The following is a 21,656-nucleotide window of genomic DNA, read 5'->3' as shown; positions in this document are numbered from 1 at the left end:
TCGTGAATTGTTCGAAATTAGGGGAAATTTTACAAAACATGTCATTATTCAAAAAATCTTTGCACGACTATTAAATTGGTATCATTATAATGAGAATTTTTTTAATATTAAAGTGGTGCCAAATTCCTTTTTGCGCAAAAATATTTTCAGAATTATCGCAGAATAACGGCGAAATACAATTTTTAGTTAATTAAAATTTTAAGAAATGTCGGTCCAAGGAGCATATTCCCATCCTCAAAGATATGTATATGCTAAATTTGATAGCTGTAAGTCAAACGATCTAGCCTGTAGAGCGCCACTACACATGCACAGGCTTACATACATGCGCTTTCATCTTTATTATTAGTAGAGATGATACTGATGAAATTCAAATTTCCATCACTTCAACAAATAAATGACTTTCTTTCATTGTTAAAATCTAATGAATATTGTTACGAAATTATTTCTGCTACAAATACCGTCAATTAATCGTAATGACGCAGCACATTTAATTGCTATAGTTCAGCAGCTTTGTTGTTGTCTAATTCTCCAGTTTCTCTACGTGTCGGCGACTCCGACTCCTCTCACACACAACTTCTGACCATACGCACCACTTCCCTCCAGCTTCAGAGTGTCTGTCTTTTACAGCTCCGAGAGGAATCTTCAGACCAATCAGGGCGTATCTGAATGTATCTTGGTTCCAACTGGATGGATCGTGAAACTTCTCGAACTTTCCAGGAGGATCTATTTAGTTGCCAAACTCGTCGCCAAGCACGCACAGGACAGATCTTATAACGGTTTCACCGGTTTTTTTTCCACAATGACACTATTTAGATTTGTAACAATATTGTTTTTAATATCTGCTCTGTTTGTATGAGGCAATCTAAAATGAATTTTCAATACAACGAAAATCAATGTGCAAATAAAATACATTATCTGGGTTGTTGAAATTTTAATGGTACTGTGATGCTATGACACATGATTACATTAGAAAAGGAAACATAAATAACCCTACTTTTATATTTATTACAATTCAGTGCTTAAAAATACGGTGTAGTCAACCATGAGCATCAAATTATACATAATTTGAGCTTATAAATGAATCATAATTATAAATTAAATAATCATAAATTGAATTTAAATAAGAGCGACTTTCCTGGAGAGTTCTTCCGTTTCTAAAAGGTGGTTAATAAATAAATAATTATTTATTCTTTGCATCGATTAATAAATAATTACATGGTTAATATATAAATATTTATTTATTAACATATTTTTCTGGTTTTTTTTTTGTTTTGTTTGATATGCGCACATACATATAATAGATATAAAGAAGTGAAAGAAAATCAGGGAAATTCATAAAAGGAAGTAAAGCTTTTAGATAGAGATCTTAGATCCTTTTAAATATTTTTTTTACAAAATCTCATAGCTATTCTTTGAGAAATATTGCACTTATAAGAATTTATTCTTATATATGTTTCAGAAACCATGTTCGGTGTCAAAATAAACGCTCTGAGAAATGACAATCCTCCGTTCGTCAGATCCGTTCAAAGGTATGTTATAAATTTTACGATATAATAATGCTTTTATTTGTGCAAAGACCGATTCATCCAAAGCTGAGTTTAAATAAAACAGGATTTTCTGTATTTTAAATACAAATAATATAAATAAAAAAATTTTAAAAATCTTCTGTATTTTTAATAAAATAAATTTGTATCTATAATATTTTTTTATATGAATTGTCATAAATTTTTTGAAATAATTCGTTTATTTGAGAATTTACTTAAAGGGATTTTGACCATGTAAATGCAATCAAAACAAAGCAACAACATTTATCTGAATCAACTGCAAATTTGAAAGATAACCCGTAGTCAAAATACATATAAAACCCGAAATTTTATGATTATCCTTTTGTAATGCTTTAACTCACGTCCTAGGAAATTCTTATAAGTATGTATAAGTTTATCGGAGTATAAATAAATTTTAAAAGTAATTAATTTCCGAGTGTCGTATGTCATGATTTTACCACCAAATTTACCGACGTAATAATAGTTTTTGAATTTTTTTCTGTTAAGGTGGGTTTACACTTGTCTAGTTATAAGATGGCAGCACATATCGAAGAAATCGGATATCACCTTTTAGATGGAAAATCTGCCAAAATAGCCCTGTCACTTAACCTGTTTACCATAAAACTTGTTTAACATAACGCGTTTAGCATAATGTTAACACAAAAAATAATAAGCTATTGATAAGAAAAAAATTGTATATTAACCTTACACTAAAGCATCAAATGCATCTAACTTTGCATTATTATCCACCTACTGGTAAATTATTCATTAGAATTTTAATGTTTATAGAAAAAAATATGTATCAAAAATGAAATGTATGTATCAATGAAAAAAAGTATAGAAAGAGCAATATTATATACTAGCCGCCTTTGGCGACCAGCCGGCTTACCAGTATTACCGCTCACTACAATTTTCAATTAAATATTTTCAATAACTATCTCTTAATAGCTTCTCTTAATGGCTTTTGTCTCTTAATAGCTTCTCAAACAAAACATTTTTAATCTTCAAATTTTGATAGTTATACCAAACTTTTACTGTTGTTTAGATCGTTTACTATATATATTTTCCTAATTTGTTGTCATTTCTGGTAAAACTTCAACTTTAATTTAAAGTGGAAATGCTGAGATTGCAATTAATATAAAGATATTTTTTAATGAAACCAAGCGTTTTATTTTATTTATCATTTTTATTGTTATTTATTTATTATTATTATCATTGAATATGAGTACTGCAAACAGAATCGCTCGGTATTTAAGTCTTATGTGAATTACAAAATATTTTTCATAATTTATGTAATATCTCAAAGAATAATTCAGCAAAAAATTCTCAGATTCAGCATAAAATTCAGTTTTTAGTTTTGCTTTCAAAAGGATTGAAATGAAATCAATAATAATATTTTGTTCCGGCCTATAAATATATTTCAAAAATTATGAAGTCTAAATTTAATGCAGTAAGGTATCATATTCTGAGAAATATTCTGGACACACCAAATTTTAAATAAATGAATGAATGTTTCAATTTTCAACGATCAACTAAGACTGATTTATGAAGTTTTGAATTTTAAAAATTTAGAAAAACTCAACATTTTCATAATCTTAGGCCAATTAATCTTGAGAAACCTGCGCGCTGATTGGCGTATTTTCTTTGAAACGATCGATGGAAAATCTAAAATTATCCTTTTTTATTGAATAGTGATATTCAAATTTTCATAAATCAGTCAGTTTAAGTGATTGATTTAGTTGATTGGAAATTAACTCTTTTTATTTAAAATATTAGTGTTTCAAGAACATTTTATTAAACTTGATATCCACAGCAGAAGCTTTATGTAAAATCAAAAATTCGCTATTTATTAGAGCATTTATTGGATCAAGTTACATAAAATATAATCTTTTTCCATTTAGACCATTTTAGAAGATCTGTGTCTATTACTAAAGGTTTGCAAATTAGCTGTGTGACCCTGATTTGAATGGATATCCTGTTCATATTAAACAAAACTTGCCTTAAAATAAAACTTATTTATTGGATTAATAATATAGATAGTGTAAAAGATCATAAAATAAATTTTCTTGAATTTATTTTTTAGAAAAAATAATATTTCATATTTGTTTCATTTCCTACAGAGACGTGCTGAAAATTATATTTTTGCAGATCTCATTTCCAAAAAGATTTAATTTATTTTCAATTGGAGCTTTAATCAATGTGATGGCAACACTTTGATAAAAGCTAATTTTTCCCCATGAATGCGAAACGTGCTCGTGTAGCTTAAATTTTATTTTTATTTTATACGAAAAAAATTGTTGAAAAATATAGTTAAAAAAATTAATTAAAAATAGAAATTTAATTTTAAGGTTAAAACATTGGTATCATTTAAAAGAGAAATTTTTGATCTTTCACTTGATGTAAAAATCTTTTTTGTGCGGTAATATTTTCGGAAGTTATAGCTGAAACAAGCCAAACTTTCGCTTATTTTTTAAATAAATAAAATTCTAATTAAAAATTCGAAAAAATAACCCCGAGGTGCACATTCGCGGCCTCCAAGGTATACACGTGCCAAATTTCATAGCTGTTGGTCGAACGGTCTTTCCTGTAGAGCGCCAACACACATACATACATACACACATTGAGCTTTATTATAAGTATAGAAATAAGTTTAAGAGAAGTTGTACATTCATATACACTCTTATAGATTCGATCGCGAGTTCGCAAATTGTACAGACCAACTCTATGGCAAAGGATACTGACGTGCTCTGATAGGTTTAAGCCTTGGCATCTTTTTGGAAATGCTTTGCACTCATAATAGTGTAGTTATCGCTTATTTGGCTCAAACCTTGCAAAACTGTGCCAAACTCTTTCCGATCTTTGCTGATATTCTTGAATCCATTCCTAAAATATATGTTACAGAAATGTAAGAAATAGGTATTCAAAAGAAATGTATAAACTATTTATGTATTTATAAATGTTAATATTAAGTTAATAACAAATATCAAGATTCATAATTAGATTGTTAATAACTATATGAATCAAAATATCTTAACAAATATAGCACATTTGCAGATAGAAATCTTATGGTAATAGTTTGAATACGAAATTAATAAATAAATATCTCCTTGTGATATTTTATTTCGCATGAATATTCAATAAGAATTATAATGATTTCTATTCCATTTAATGGCATCTAAATATCTTAATAAATATAGTATATTTGCATATAAATATTTTATGGTAATGCTTTTAACGTGAAAATTTAATTAAAAAAATTTGCCGATCATTTACCTCAAAATAAATGCTTAATTTTCAAGTCTTATTTTAATAATACTTCACAGAAAAATTGCTACATGTGCTAATTCTTTATTTACAAGATCTGAAATACGAAAAATAGCTCTATTCTCATCAATCTCAATTATTTTATAATTGTATTTATCTGGAAGATTTAATTTCTCCATTTTGAAAAATGGCAGGCAAAAAAGTACGTAGAAAATAAACAATGCAACAGGGTTGCAGCAGCTACAGCATAGAAAGTCTGTGCGAAAGAAATCTACCAATCAGAGCACGTCGGTATCCTTTGCCATAGAGATAGTCTGTACAATTTGCGAACTCGCGATTCGCGATTCGATCCACCCAAATTAGGATTTGAGATCACAGTTAGTTGTTAGAATTATATTCTAAAAACTAAAAGTGACTTAGCCAATTTTCCAACGAAAAAAAAAAAAAAAAAAAAAAAAACATACCTCATAATCTTATTTTTTTTTTTCACGAAGCAGACCAAAAAAATGCGTTATATTATATTTGTATCGAAGAAGACCCTCGTTGACTGCTATCAAAAATAAAGGAAATGTGCTAGAAGCATTTTATTTCAGCCGATTAAAAACAAATGTCAGATTTTTTTTCTATGTGTTATTTGAGGATTAAGCTAAAAGGAAAGGATTAGGTGTTTCATATCTGATGAAAGCAAGGGCTGCCATAAATAATTCAAATTTTTTTTAATGGACTCATAAACCATTATCAGAATTTAAAATTAGAAAATTAATTGTTTCTTCTTTTGAATAGGTAAAAATTAGTAATTTTTTTATTTATCTTCAAGTACTGTAGGACAAATTTTTAAAGAAGAAATTTTCTGTAAAAAGACAAGAAATTTTTAAATTCCTCTAAATATTGCCAAATTTCAAATATTTGATTCTACTTTCATCATGAAAATAATCTTCTCATTTTGATTCTCATAGGCTTTTAGAGATATTATTGGCAAGAATTTACAAAATATGGTATTGGCCAAACTGGACATTTTATCTATCAAAGGATGGAAAAGAAATGAAGCATCACGTGAAAATAGTTCATGATTTCACAAGAAAGGTGAATTTATTGGGTCTTAATTTGCCATCATCTTTTATATCTCAATAATTTTCATGATAAGGTTACAGATTAATGATTTAAAAAAAATAATGGAGCATAGACTCCTCCTTCCATTATTCCCTCACTGTATATGTGAAATAACAGATATTATTCACCTCTATTATGAAAATTACCTCTACTATATTGGAACGCCGTGGCCTTATTTTACCATCATCTTTTTTATCTGAATAATTTTCATGATAAGGTTACAGATTAAGGTTATTGATTAAAAAAAATACTGGAGCATAGACTCCTCCTTCCATTATTCCCTCACTGTATATGTGAAATAACAGATATTATTCACCTCTATTATGAAAATTACCTCTACTATATTGGAACGCCGTGGCCTTATTTTACCATCATCTTTTTTATCTGAATAATTTTCATGATAAGGTTACAGATTAAGGTTATTGATTAAAAAAAATACTGGAGCATAGACTCCTCCTTCCATTATTCCCTCACTGTATATGTGAAATAACAGATATTATTCACCTCTATTATGAAAATTACCTCTACTATATTGGAACGCCGTGGCCTTATTTTACCATCATCTTTTTTATCTGAATAATTTTCATGATAAGGTTACAGATTAAGGTTATTGATTAAAAAAAATACTGGAGCATAGACTCCTCCTTCCATTATTCCCTCACTGTATATGTGAAATAACAGATATTATTCACCTCTATTATGAAAATTACCTCTACTATATTGGAACGCCGTGGCCTTATTTTACCATCATCTTTTTTATCTGAATAATTTTCATGATAAGGTTACAGATTAAGGTTATTGATTAAAAAAAATACTGGAGCATAGACTCCTCCTTCCATTATTCCCTCACTGTATATGTGAAATAACAGATATTATTCACCTCTATTATGAAAATTACCTCTAATATATTGGAACGCCGTGGCCTTATTTTACCATCATCTTTTTTATCTGAATAATTTTCATGATAAGGTTACAGATTAAGGTTATTGATTAAAAAAAATAATGGAGCATAGACTCCTCCTTCCATTATTCCCTCACTGTATATGTGAAATAACAGATATTATTCACCTGTATTCTGTAAGTTACCTCTACTATATTGGAATGCCGTGGCCTTATTTTACCATCATCTTTTATATCTAAATAATTTTCATGATAAGGTTACAGATTATGGTTATTGATTAAAAAAAATACTGGAGCATAGACTCCTCCTTCCATTATTCCCTCACTGTATATGTGAAATAACAGATATTATTCACCTCTATTATGAAAATTACCTCTACTATATTGGAACGCCGTGGCCTTATTTTACCATCATCTTTTATATCTAAATAATTTTCATGATAAGGTTACAGATTAAGGTTATTGATTAAAAAAAATACTGGAGCATAGACTCCTCCTTCCATTATTCCCTCACTGTATATGTGAAATAACAGATATTATTCACCTCTATTATGAAAATTACCTCTACTATATTGGAACGCCGTGGCCTTATTTTACCATCATCTTTTTTATCTGAATAATTTTCATGATAAGGTTACAGATTATCTCGGCTTTGAAGCCAGTGGACTGCAGTGCGAGACTCGATTCCAAGGAGCCGTCGTATAAGTGCTTCTGTAGTCCGTTATATCTATCAGAGCGTATTTCCCTTACCCCTACTTGGCGCGAAGATTTGGAAATGGTGTGATGCCAGCTCAGGTGTCTTCCTCGTTATCTGACCGCTGTTCTAGTTTCCAAAATAGCCCTGTGTTGCTTCTAAACGTAACGTTAATAAAACTGAATCTAATTCATAGGTTTTAAATTCTGTAAGCATTTGGTTTTAGATTTTCAGTATGATAATTTTTACTTAATTTTGCATTTACTCTTTGCTTGAAGCTGTGTATTGTAATATTTTCTTAAAAATAATTATTTTTCAATTTTATAAGCTTAATTTATGCAAATTGTTTTTTTTTTTTTTTTTTTTTTTGCTTTTTTTTTCTCCATCTTGAATTTTACATAATTTTTTCTGACTACTGTATTTGTTAATGGCGATTTAATGTAAGGCTTCTAAATATGAATTATATATCTGCCAAAATGTGAAGCTTAAAAATTCTTTGCTAGGAAGCCATTAAGACAAAATTACCTAAAATATTTAATAATAAAATTTAGTGACCATTAATCCCGGCGAACAGCCGATCGCAAGAGTTGGCTTGTCGTAAATAAAATGCTCTTTTGCATGAAAAGAATTATTATCTACCTGTAAATCATTAGATCACAAGGAATTAATTATATATTTGAAACCTACGAATTAATTATATGTTTGAAACCTTTAAAAAATTAATAAATACCCAAAATTAAATGTTGTAGCATAAGTACTGTGGGTGAAACATAATGCAAGCACAGCGTTTTCATTTATCTAGTTTCATGTTTAGAAAATATATAACATAAAAATAATAAATATAAGAAGTTCCTTTGGAAACGTATCAACAATTTAATTTAATTTGTTCGTCCTAGATAATCCAGGAAAGGAAAGAGCGATATTTGAGCGGTCACACAGAGAAAGATAGAGGAAAACGCAAGGCTCTACTGGACCGTCTGCTGGAAATGCACATGGAAACAGGAGAACTCAGGGAAGAAGGTATCAGGGAAGAAGTGAATACCTTTGCACTAGCGGTAAATTTCTGCATTGTGGCGTTTTTGAAGCAAAAAACTAAACATTGGTCTTTTAATCTACAAATTAATCAGAATTCTATTCGCATATTAGCAAAGTTTATTTTTCTCTGATGAGAAAGAAATTTGAATTGTGATCCAGCAACTCTTAAGTATTTTTATACATTCTCTGTACATTTAATTTGACATAACAGAATAAGAAATACCACGGTAAAAATTAAATATTATACAGTTTCATGTATCTGCAATCCTTCTGAATTACATAAAAAAAATCGTCTTGATCACATGAATGATATTTTTCCTAAACCAATTATTAACAAAAAGTTTTTAAATAACAAACAGTCAATTATGTTATATAAATTATGTCAATAATTATTTGTTTATTGAAACATGGAAGTTATATTATTAAGCATATTATTTAAAACTTTTTGTAAATGAAAAAGTCTAAAAGTAACATCGTACAGCATAAAATTTAACGGAATTTGAGATTAATACTAAATAAGAAAGAAAAAAAATCGCTTTTAGCACGGTTAAGGAAATACACCAGACAATAAACAATAAGAAAGACTGATATTTTTGAGCAATTCCAAATAATAAATTTGTTCTGCACTCTTTCTTTAATCCTGTTTACTGGATTACTTACTTACTGATTGCATATTGTTGTGAATCAGTAATATTGTTTCCCTGCTCAGTAGTCTTATAATATGGAAGATAATTTTACAAATATCCCTAAAAAAACTAATGAATGTTGGTTCAATAACTTCAGGAAATGTGTGATAAATCTGGCGATATTAGCAGCTATTTGACGATTTGGTGGCATAGTCCTCAAAAACACATGCAATTTAATGATATTTCTTCTGGATTGGATTGGATTTTGGCGTTTTATGGCACAAAAGCCGGTGTCGGCTATGCTGCGCCAGATATTTCTTCTGGAAACAAAGATACGGGATTCTTCTAGATCTTTTGATGTTTTGTTATGGGTGTTATGGAAAGAAAGACTCAGCACGAAAGGAAGGCAACTGAATTATCCCCCTCTCGATGTTGAGCGCTGAACGAGCTCTCTGAGTGCAAGTACTATCTGTGTACACTTCGGCTGAGTTCTGCTTATGGAGTAAAGCATCATTATCTGTTATCGAGTTTGTTCAATCTTTCACTACACACTAACGGGCAGGAATTTCTGTACCAATACACACGAAATCCAGCTAATGGCATTTCTGTATTTATGGTCTCATTAAGTTACTTTTCCCAACTACTTATAATAACATCTATTTTATTTGCTCTAAATGTCAACACTTTTTTAGTTGTCAATATTTCGCAAACCCATAAAATTCATTACTTTGTTTTTCACATTTTGTATTCAGGGTCATGAAACAGTAACGGTCACGATTATTTGGGCTCTGTACCTCATAGGACTCCACAAAGACGTTCAAGAAAAAATTCATGAAGAGCTGGACAGAGTATTCGAGGACGATACAAAGAGACCTGTGACGGATAAAGATCTCAACGATCTCCAATACCTCGATTGTGTCCTCAAGGTAAAGCAAAAGAGGAGAGTTAAAATATTCCAAGCACTGTCATCTCTCTAAGCGTTAAGATGGATCAAAATATTAATATTAATAGATGTCAAATCAATTAGTATTAGGTGACAAAAGTTGTTTGAATTCTTTAAGAAATTTTGCTTTTTGTTTCCATTTTCAGCAGCAGATGTTTTGGTTTATAAGACATTATGCATCCTTAAAACGTGACGCAGACTGATATTTTGTATTGAATTTGCCTTTTATTATTACCATTTGCGACATCTATTACCTAACCCTTGATTCCCAACTTCTATTGCACATGTTATAATGAGAAACTGCAAGATAAGTACAGCCAATCGATTCAATCTAATCTGTTTTTATTGACAACTATTTCTATTATCTAAAAATAAAAATAAAATCTGTATAGAATTGAAATCAATCCAAATGCCTTTTATAGTTAATTTCTATCTAATAATAAAATTAAAAAATAGTTACTTTTTTTAATAATCATTATAAATATTCTTCATCAGGAAACACTGAGACTTTATCCTTCAGCGCCCTGGTTTGGAAGGCATATTCCCGAAGATACTAATATTTGTAAGTGATGCTGGTTTTGTTTCCTTTTCTTATAAAAAGTGCATGTTGATTTCATTTTATTTTTATTCAGACATTGATAATTTTAATAATTTTCCGCACTGAGTAAATAGTTTAGTTTAGTTATGTTGAAATCCCGTTTAAAACAACACTATGGCTATTTTGGAACCGACCTCGTAATTTTGAGCCTCGTTCAGATGACGAAGAGGACCCTTTTATCTAGGGTACGACGTTCGGTCATGACGGATTTAACATGCAACAGATCCCCGTACACGACGGTTCTTCGGCGCAATCGGGTCACGAACCTGAAACCCTCCGTTTCCAAAGCGGAGACCTTACCATCAGGCCACCGTGGCTCCACTGAGAAAATAGATTTGCATTGTCAATGCTATGAGCAACAAATTTATAACATTTTTTATTAACAAGGATCAGAAATAAAAATAATTTGTGAGATTTGCGTTATTAATCTCTCAAGAAAGAATATTTTAGTACTAAGAAACTCTCTGTCAAATATTCGATCCTGATACAGAAAAGAATCACAATAATTTAATTAAATTAAATTTATAATCCATTTTTGATTAGCCTATTAATTAATTAAATTTAAAAATTTAATTATTTAATAAGCTAACAAATAGAAAATCACCAAGTTTCTGCTAAAATTTAAAAATGGTCTTTTAAGTCTCTGACAGCTATCAGCTTGGAATTTCAAGAATTTTTTTAAATTTTCTATTGTAAATGATAGAAACACTCATTTGGGTTAAAAATGTAATATACTCCTCTATCTCAAAACAGTTATGCAGAATTTCGAAGGAAAAAAAACAAAAACAATTCGTTATTCATAATTTTTCAGCTAACAAAGATATCTATTGTATCTATTTTTCCTCAACTGTAACCCAGATAAAAAAGATAAGTATAAGGTATTTATGTACACAATATTTCATTATCTGCAAAAACTTCATTCAAATATAAGCAATCCATTGATCGATTCAAGATATTAGATTGAATGAAATGGAAATACTAAAAATGATGCTTAGAGCAGGCTTACAAATGCTAAATTATTTGTTATAATAATATCCCTATCGCATCATAAGTTAAAATTGAATTTTTACTTTCTCATGTACGTAGTATAAAGAAAGTATAGTAATCTCCAGAAATTCGAACTCAAAATTTTGACTAATTTCCACGTTTTAGACCTCCCTGAGCTCTAAAAATACATTAAAAAAAATTCCTGTCTATCTGTGACAAAGATAACTCAAAAACGCTTGTTGAATTTTGGTATATGGTCTTTATTCTAAGTTTGTAGATTGTAAAGTTTGAGTAAAATCTGTTCAGAGGAAATACGTCTGTTCGGCTGTTCGAATATTAGTTAACACGATAACTTCAAAACGAAAAACGTTAAATGCATAGAATTCGATACACAGATTTAACATCTTGAGGTGAATAGCATATAAGCCGATTAACAATTCCGCTGCACGAGCAATTGCTTTTGCATAATGGTTTAGTTACTGGACTGCGAACTTTAAGGTTCCTGGTTCTATCCTCGCGCATCACATACCGCTAAATTGGTGACCTCGGACGATGAACTTTCAACCTTCTTACAGCTGTTGTGGCGCCATCTACCCACAACCAAAGTCGTCAGACTCACTTGACGCAGCAACACAAATCGGCCGCAACAACCCAAAGTAGTCATACTCAGTTCACACAGCAACACAAAACGGCCGCAACAACCCAAAGTAGTCATACTCAGTTGACGCAGCAACTACTCACTCACACACGCTCGCCGTAGCGCTTGGCGCTACTCAACCGACTACAGGCCCATTAGACAACAGCTAAATACATCACCACTCAATAGCCAAATCGTTCGACTCACTGGAGGGAGAGTCTGTGGTGAATAGCATATAAGCCAGTTAACAACTACGCAGCACGAGCAATTGCTTTTGCATAAGGGTTTAGTTACTGGACTGCGAACCATAAGGTCCCAGGTTCTACCCTCACGCATCACATACAGCTAAAATCTACAATATAGAAACTTATCAAATTTTGAACAATATCCAACAGAGAGTTGACTGTCTATCACTCTGTACTTACAGAAACATGTAAATGCAATAACTTAAAAACCTAATGACTTAAATATATTAACTTGGTATTTGATTTTTTGATTACAAAGAATACATTATTGTCAAATTTTTGTTTTAACCGGTTGGAAAAAATGCATCTAAAACAGAAATTGTATTTTCGGATACTAGTAACGGCATGCTAAGGATTAATCGCTAAAATCTCGCCGAGGATCGCACAATAGATTCAATAAAAATATTAAATTCACGCCAGAGGTTAATATTTCTTAACTATTGTACGCCAATGTCAAGCAAGGCATTCTCTGGGATAACACCTTTATTAGAGTTTAGTTTAGTTATATTAACGTCCTGTTTAAAGCAACACTAGGGCTATTTTGGGATGGACCTCATAATTTTGAACCTCGGTCAGATGATGAGGACGACATCTGAGCTGGAACTAGTTTTAAGGTGTACGTACACACTAGAAGATTTTTTTTTAAATTTTAACTTTAAAAATCCAGTTTTTCACAGTAGGTCATTAATACATGTTTAAACTCATTTCAGTGAGAAAAACCATATTACACTAATTATTAATTAATTAAATAATATTTAATGAGCTAATTAGCCTATTTTTTGAAACATGATATCTTAAATTCTAATTTGTACAGATACATAATTCTAGTTGGAAATTAGGCCTAATATTAGTCTTCATGTTGACTGCCTCAATCAAGTTATAAAAATATATAGTTTTTTTTAACAATTTTTTCATCAACAATGAATAGAAAAAGCGAGATTTTTTCTGTCATTTTAACTTTTAAATAGCTATTAAAAATTTATTTCTGTAAATATAACTTTGATTGAGGCACAAAACATCCGCTATTTCACACAGATTATTTTGATATATAAATAATTGTATTTGGTTCATTTCTTGTTGAGTTATGATTATTTGAATGAAGCAACAAAGTGGGGAAATATCATTCTTCATAAAATGAGTTTTAAAAACCGTAACTAGAGTTTTTAATGAAAGCATCTCAAGAAAAATATTTATAACTCGAGAAATACTTTGAATATTGACAACATCTTGGTATCGTTTGAAAGCTAAAGGATCAGAGAACAATATTAAGCAATAAAAAAAAATCGATATTTTGAACGATTTTCGAAGTTTCAAGTGTGTACATACACCTAAAATAAATGAACGATATGTTAGCAGATGAAAAAAGATTAAAACCTACCGAAATGTCAAGAACACTAGAACTAGAAGGTTTATTGTGACATTTACCAGAAATGTATATGTTTGGAAAATTTACGCATATTTGCGCGGACTGTAGCGGTTCAGAATAGTGAATATGAAACGGACTTCTTGTTTTTTATATCTGAATATCAATTGCTTTTATTCACATATTTTTATACAGTTATGTGTAATACATGCAAATATTTCAATTCAAATATTGGAAATTTCATCTATTTAATTTTTAAATATATATATATATTAATTTTATGATTACATCAATTCTATTTACTCTTAAATAAAACCACCAGTGGGAGTCGTCTTAAAAAAATATTTCTCTCGTACTCTCCAATGAATTTGTCATTACAGAGAACGCAATACAGGACACTGGCATACAACGTTTATGAAATATTCACGGTAAAAGTGAACTTTAGTGTGCACCCAACTGCGCCAACAATGCCAAGTCTCCAATAAAGATGGCGGACAAAATAAACAAATACTTCCGTGGAACAGTTACGGTTACCATTTCCCGCCATATAATTAGAACTTTTTACTGATAAGTATTTTTTTTTTTTCCATACTGCCCGGTGCCTTCTACAGATGCCGAAGACATCTGTAGAAGGCACCGGGCAGAATTTTTTAACTTAAAAAAAAAACATCCTACGGCTTCGCTAGCAGCGGGAACGAGAACCTAGTAGCTTCGCTAGCACATTGAACATAAAGACTGTGTGGATAACAAAAACAGTACATAACCAAAAGAAAAGAAAGTACGGAGAAAGAAGCAATCGGAGCATTCTCCATACAAAATTACAAACAAGCAGCATTCTTTCCTAACTTAATCTACTCGTAAAAAAAAAAAAAAAAAAAAAAAAAAAAAAAAAATTACATATATATATATATATATATATATATATATATATATATATATATATATATATATATATATATATTATATATATATATATATATATATATGTAATTCGTTCGAAATACTCCCGACATAACAAATTATGAAGGGAACCAACAGTTAGAACACCAAAAGAAGTACGAGAACTGCGAAGAATTCCATTGCAGCTGTCTTTTAAAGTGAGAATGCAAACGATTTTTTAAAACGCATACTGACAATTAAAAATTGCAAAAGAGTAAATATTTTCTGTTCGTATTCACATTAAAAAAAAAGAAAGAAGAAAATAACTTTTAATTATAAGTTTAACATTCTTTATTTAATAAATTTTAATTATAATAAAGAACAAAATTAAAATTTTTAATAGATATTTTTTTAATTTAACATTTTTCATAATATACAGTTGTAGTTTATGTACAACTCAACCATTTCAAAAAGTAGTAAACAAAACAGCATTAGGGTTGCTAGAAAAGCATTCCGATATTGGCGACAAACTCGGGTGCACACTAATCTTCACTTGATCCATATTCACTTTTGGTATGGATTTAGTTTTTTTACTGAATCTATCGTTTCATGCTTGGCAAATTATTTGGCGATTTATCCTCGGCGTGTTTTAATATTATCCAAAAATCAAATTTGTGTTTCAGACATGTTTTTCTCAACCGATTGAAACAAAAATTTGAACAAAATTGCACTTGTGATCACAAAATTCCATACCGAATTTGATACATTTAAGCTATTGCGTTTTTGAATTATTGCTTTTAAATATTTATGAAAGCACAGATCGACGTTCAGTCGATCCATTATTGTATTTGGCTCAAAATTTGACAGGTATTTACAATATAAATGCTAAATCTACGTACCGAATTTTATCCAACTTGCTCGCTTCGTTTTATGATTATCGTGGTAATATTATACGAAAAGCTGGATAGAATAATATCTGGACATCCTCTGAACAATTTTTTTGACAATTTGATAGAAATCCGCAAATTTCGTGTAAAGATCATACACCAAATTTCATCTGACTAGCTCAAAGCATTATTTCCCTTTTATTTGTCACAGACAGAGAGACAGACGGACATTTTCTAAAAATGTTATTTTCGAACTGAAGGATATATAAAACGTAAAAATTCGTCAAAAGTTTTTGAATTTCGATTTTTTTTACGGTTATTATACTTTCTCTATACTACGTTTACGAGAGAATAACTGTATAAAAATCTTACTTATTAATTTTTAACAAATTAACCTTCAACAATTTAATTTTATAGGTAACATTTTGAAAATTTATATTTCATATAACATATCTAGGGTATATGTTACCTTTCAAATTGGAACAGAGGTCGAATCCACTGGAAAGTTAATCATATTGTTACGAATCTGTGATGCGGCTTCCCAGCATAGTTGGTTCCATAGGAGGTCCCGGAGCTTGGCCACAAATTTGGCTACCATTTGGCAACGAATTTGGTGAATTTGGCGCCAAAATAGATTATACCCGAAACATCGAGAATTTTCCCGATCCGTCCAGTAGGAACCGAGATACGCCTCGAACGTTCCTGATTGGTTGAGAGGCTCCTAGCCCCGCCTCTTGAGACCTATAAAAGGAAGCAGCTGCAGCTGCCAGAGTAGTCGTGAACCACATCGGAGTCGTGGTCGGAATCGACGATAAAGAACTGGCTTTCGAGATAAGCGGAGCAGCGACGGAGTGAAGCTAGTGCTGAACTAAGCTGTGCGCTACTGTCTGCAGTAGAATCTTGTTGTATGCTGCTGTGTATGCTGTTGTATGCCGCACGTCTCGGATGAAGATAATCGTCTTCTGTGCTGTATATAGTTGTCATCTTTGTGCTGTCCTGTGTGTCTTCGTGTAAATAAACGCCGTTGTTTCATTTTCTACTGCCGCCTGCTGATTGAGTGTTCTCCACACCATATAACTCCCACTATCCAAACGAACCCCGGAAATTTCGTAACAATATGTATTAGTTTACAGCAATTTTAATTTTTCAGGTGGACACACTTTACCAGAAGGATCTACCTGTGTTATTCTGCCGTACTTCTTGCATAGAGACGAAGAAGTTTTTCCTGATCCTGAAAGGTTCGATCCAGAGCGATTTTCTTCCACAAACATACACAAAATCCCAGAATATGCTTACATTCCTTTTTCTGCTGGTTCAAGGAATTGTATAGGTAAATATGCAATCACTTTACGTAAGAGCTAAAGATCTTCGAAAAAAATTTATTTCCAGATATATAAAATTTTAATAAAGACTCGGTATGAATGCTTCATTACGTTTCTAATAATTTAATTCGTGCTTAATCCAATTCTTTTAAAATACTATGCATTTTTGAAAAATCTGATTTCAATAACTGTTCAAACTTTTAAAAGTCAGCAATTTGAGCGAACAAACCTGTCGCAAATGCGGCTAGTATATAATAATTCTGATTATATTTTAATGCGTTGTTTGTTACTTTCAAATTGAAAAATTTGTGAGCAGACACAATGAGATCAATCACATGAAGTCACAATCACACGAGAAAGTCAGCTGTGAATATTACCTACAGTGATTTCACTTAACATGTACCATGACATCAGAATGCTTTGTTTTCTTGCGCGTTGTACATATTTCATATTAAATTAGCAATTCAGTTTTATACATTAGCATGATTATTTGGAATAATGGGTTTATTCTGAATTTTGCAAGTTTTAAAATAAAACCAGCCGAAGGGATCTTTCCAAAACTTTCACAAAACTCTGTAAAAAATTTGTCAAACCAGAGAGCACTCTCATGGAGCACTGGCGTATAATAGTTAAGAAATATTAATTTTTAGAATGAATTTAACAGTTTTATTTAATCTATCGTGTGATACTTGGCGAAGTATTTGGCGATTAATTGCTGATATGTATTAATAATACCCAAAATTCGAATCTGAGTTTTACATGCGCTTTTCTGAACCGATTGGAACAAAAATTTAACACGAATCTGCACTTGCAATCACAAAATCAAATTTTATATATTACTAGCCGCCTTTATATATTACTAGCCAGCCGGTTCGCCAATCTTAACGTTCGTTTAAATTTTAATAATTAAATATTTTACGCAATTTCTACTTTAATAGATTCTTCATCAAAATATTTTAAAACTTCAAATTTTGATAGTCACATAATTCACTCATAATATTATAAAGGCCTTCAGTCATAACTTAATATGCATATCTCTAATTTTCTATTAGCTCCCGTAGAATTTATGCTTTCAATTAAAGTGGAAAAGAATTTATCTGCAATTAATATAATAATATTTTTTACTGAAACAAAGCATTTTTTTATAATATGATTACTGAAAACAGAGTCACTCAGCGTTTAAACTTTATGGGCACTAAAGAATACCTTTCTTAATTAACTAAGAATTTGTCAAGAAAATTTTCTCAGATTCATTATGAACAGATCGATTAATTAACAATGTTTAATTTTAAATGCATCAAACACTAAGAAAATAAAATGAATCGTTTAAAATAATCGGTCGAAAACAGATTTAAAAAAACTACTTAAAAAACGATGTACTTAAAACTATAAGCATATACAAAAAATATATAACTAACATAAATACAATTTAATTACAAAAGCATACAACTAACCTAAAAATAATTTAAATCAATATCCTCATCCGTTGATAATATTGTCAACAATCAGAACATAATGTGCATGCGTGAATTTTCAACGCCAGTTACGGTAACGCAAATGCGTGAATTTTTCTACGCCAGTTGGGGTAACGCTATGCAGATTAGACATTTTTAATTTCTTTATTCTGTGTTATTTTAATTCGAAAGTACTTCAGAATGAATCTGAAAGATCGATTAATTAACAATATTTAATTTTAAATGCATCAAACATTAAGAAAATAAACAGAATCGTTTGAAATAATAGGCCGAAAAATGTTAATCCTAGCCTCATTACTGTTGGGGAAAAAAACTGAAGCCTTACTCATTTGGCGGTGGGGAAAATGGAAGATTTTTTGGCGTTAAAGTTAGTTTTTAATTAATAATTAAAATTCTAATTAAAAATTCATAAAAAGGGACCCCAGGTGCCCATTCCCGACCTCTAAGGTATATATGTACCAAATTTGGTAGCTGTAGGTCAAATGGCCTGGCCTGTAGAGCGCCAACACACACATACACACACATTGAGCTTTATATAAGTATAGATATATATTATTTCTGTCAATACATTTTTGAATTATTGCGTTTACATGTTTCTGAAAGTACAGAGTCGACAGATAGTCAGACCGTAGTTGGATTAGGCTTAAAATGTGACAGATGTCTACACTATAGATGTTTAATCTATAGTGTACCGAATTTCATCTATCCAGCTGACATTGATTTATAATGATCGTGTTAACTTATATAAGAACAGCCATACAGATGGACTCACTCTGAACGGATTTTGCTCACAATTTGATAGAAAACTACAAATTTGGCGTAAAGACCGTATACCAATTTTCAACTGTCTAGCTCAAAGGGGTTTTGAATTATCTTTATCACAGACAGACGAACATTTTCCAAAAAATATGGACCAGGGAGGTTCAACACTTTGTTAGAATCTGAAGTCAGAACTTTTCGACGATTATTATATTTTCTCTATACTAAGTATAACAGAAAGTGAAAAAATTATCAAATCTATGGCTTTAAGAAATAAATATTTGTTGAAACTAATAATTTTCCTTTCATTTTTGTCTATAATTTTTTTCTATAGCAAATTTTCAAAAGTCTGCCATCAATGTATTTGCAGAGTTATATTAAATATATTTTTATTTTAGGCAAAACGTTTGCAAATATGGAACTGAAGGTCATCATCTCTTCACTTTTGAGAAACTTCTCCATAGAATCTCTAGATACGAGGGACAAAGTGCAGATGTTAGCATCTATCACTCTGTGTCCATTTCACCCAATTCGCTTTAGGATAAGGCATAGAACGATCCGAAAGCAGCACTGATTGGATTTCGACTTCATAAAGAAAACCAAAGGAAAACTTTATTTTTATGATCTTAAATTGTTTATGTAAAAAATATCTCTAATTTGAACAATGAATTAGATCAGTATTTGTATTTATATTTTATGCAGTACTATTATTATTTTTCTCATTTGAAATAATTTTTGGGGGCTTTTTTTTTAAATATCAAGGCAATTGTTATCATATATTGAACAATAAACACTATTTTTTATTTATAAAATTAATAGTATATTATACATAATTTAAATTAGTGTCAAAATTCGGGACATGTAGGCTATTTTGATTAATAGTTTTCAGTTATAATTGATACATTTCCACTATCATGTTAGAAGCTGATGTGGAATATTTGAAGCCTGATCTTGCAAATGAAATCTGAAACTACAGAGTTCTGACAAATTGAAATTCCAACAAATCAATATTTGTACCCATGGTTGTGGCACTAATATTCAATTTTATAAAGTTAAATAGATGTTAAGTTCAGTCATATTAACGTCCCATTTTAAATCCTGATTAGGGTTATTTTGGGATGGGCCTCGTAATTTTTAACCCCGTTCAGTTGGCACGCCTTCACCTAACTTCCGCACCTCACCCGTTTGTGGGAGGACGTTTGATCTCGATGGAGTTAACGTGCACCAGACTTGCTTACACGACGGTTCTTCTATGCAATTTGGTCTCGAATGTGAAACCCTCCAGTCCCATATCACTAGGCAACCGCAGCCCTGAAATTAAATAGCATTCTCAACTAAATATAACATTGTTTTTAATAGTTTTAGTTATTAAATTATAAAAATGTTGACACTTTTCAAATATATGTTCACAATTTAACGTTTTTAAAAAGACTGAAATGAATTTTAGGAGGAATTGGCTTTATTAAAAAAAGGTTTTCTGTAAGCATACATTTAAATGTCATATTTAAAGTAACATATTCTGAGAAATACAAATATGATAATATTTTTACAATTTACAACTATTAGCAATGAAACACTTTAATTTACTTTTGCATGTTTCATGCTTATAAGGATGGAATTAAGTAATAGATTTTTCACTTAGTTCGTCATATTCTAAAATTCTGCAATTTTCTACAGTTATTAGTTCTTTATGACATTAAAATATTTCATCCATTTTTCAGCATTTAGTTACAAATTTATATTAATTTATATAAAAATTGAATTCATAAAGGAAATGTCATTTAGATTATAATTCAAGGAAATATTTTTATTCTATATATTTGCAATGATTTATTAAATATACTAGCCGCCTTTGGCGACCAGCCGGTTCGCCAATCTTAATGTTCGTTAAAATTTTAATAATTAAATATTTTATGCAATTTCTACTTTAATAGCTTCTTCATCAAAATATTTTAAAACTTCAAATTTTGATTATCATATAATTCATTCATAATATTATAAAGGCCTTCAGTCATAACGCAATATGTATCTCTCTCATTCTCTGTTAGCACCCGTAGAATTTATGCTTTAAATTAAAGTGGAAAGAATTTATCTTCAATTAATATAATAATATTTTTTACTGAAACAAAATATTTTTTTATAATCTGATTACTGAAAATAGAGTCACTCAGAGTTTAAACTTTATGGGCACTAAAGAATATCTTTTTAAATTTATGTAATATCTCAAGAGTTGGTCAACAAAATTTTCTTAGATTCATTATGAGCAGATCGATTCATTAACAATGTTTAATTTTAAATGCATCAAACATTAAGAAAATAAACAGAACCGATTGAAATAATCCGCCGAAAAATTTTAACCCTAGCCTCATTACTGTTGGGAGAAAAAAA

At 30.3% G+C, this 21,656-nt stretch overlaps 1 protein-coding gene across 2 annotated transcripts in view; it reads left to right on the top strand.

Annotated features, from left to right (window-relative positions):
- Positions 1-19,899, top strand: part of LOC129981592 (cytochrome P450 4V2-like) — a 34,515-nt gene extending 14,616 nt beyond the window's left edge. For both annotated transcript variants that reach the window (XM_056092496.1, XM_056092497.1), the window contains exons 5-11: positions 1,460-1,529; positions 5,765-5,891; positions 8,409-8,567; positions 9,926-10,099; positions 10,612-10,678; positions 16,863-17,042; positions 19,667-19,899. In XM_056092496.1, the coding sequence (XP_055948471.1) occupies positions 1,460-1,529; positions 5,765-5,891; positions 8,409-8,567; positions 9,926-10,099; positions 10,612-10,678; positions 16,863-17,042; positions 19,667-19,842 (953 nt within the window). In that variant the 3' untranslated portion in view covers positions 19,843-19,899. The remainder of the gene's footprint in view (positions 1-1,459; positions 1,530-5,764; positions 5,892-8,408; positions 8,568-9,925; positions 10,100-10,611; positions 10,679-16,862; positions 17,043-19,666) is intronic.
- The last annotated feature ends 1,757 nt before the right edge of the window (positions 19,900-21,656 follow it).

Source organism: Argiope bruennichi, chromosome 8, assembly GCF_947563725.1.
Source record: "Argiope bruennichi chromosome 8, qqArgBrue1.1, whole genome shotgun sequence".
In the NCBI taxonomy this organism is placed as follows: Eukaryota; Metazoa; Arthropoda; class Arachnida; order Araneae; family Araneidae; genus Argiope; species Argiope bruennichi.
The sequence above is the reverse complement of the archived record's forward strand: the minus strand, read 5'-3'. Positions and strand labels throughout refer to the sequence as shown.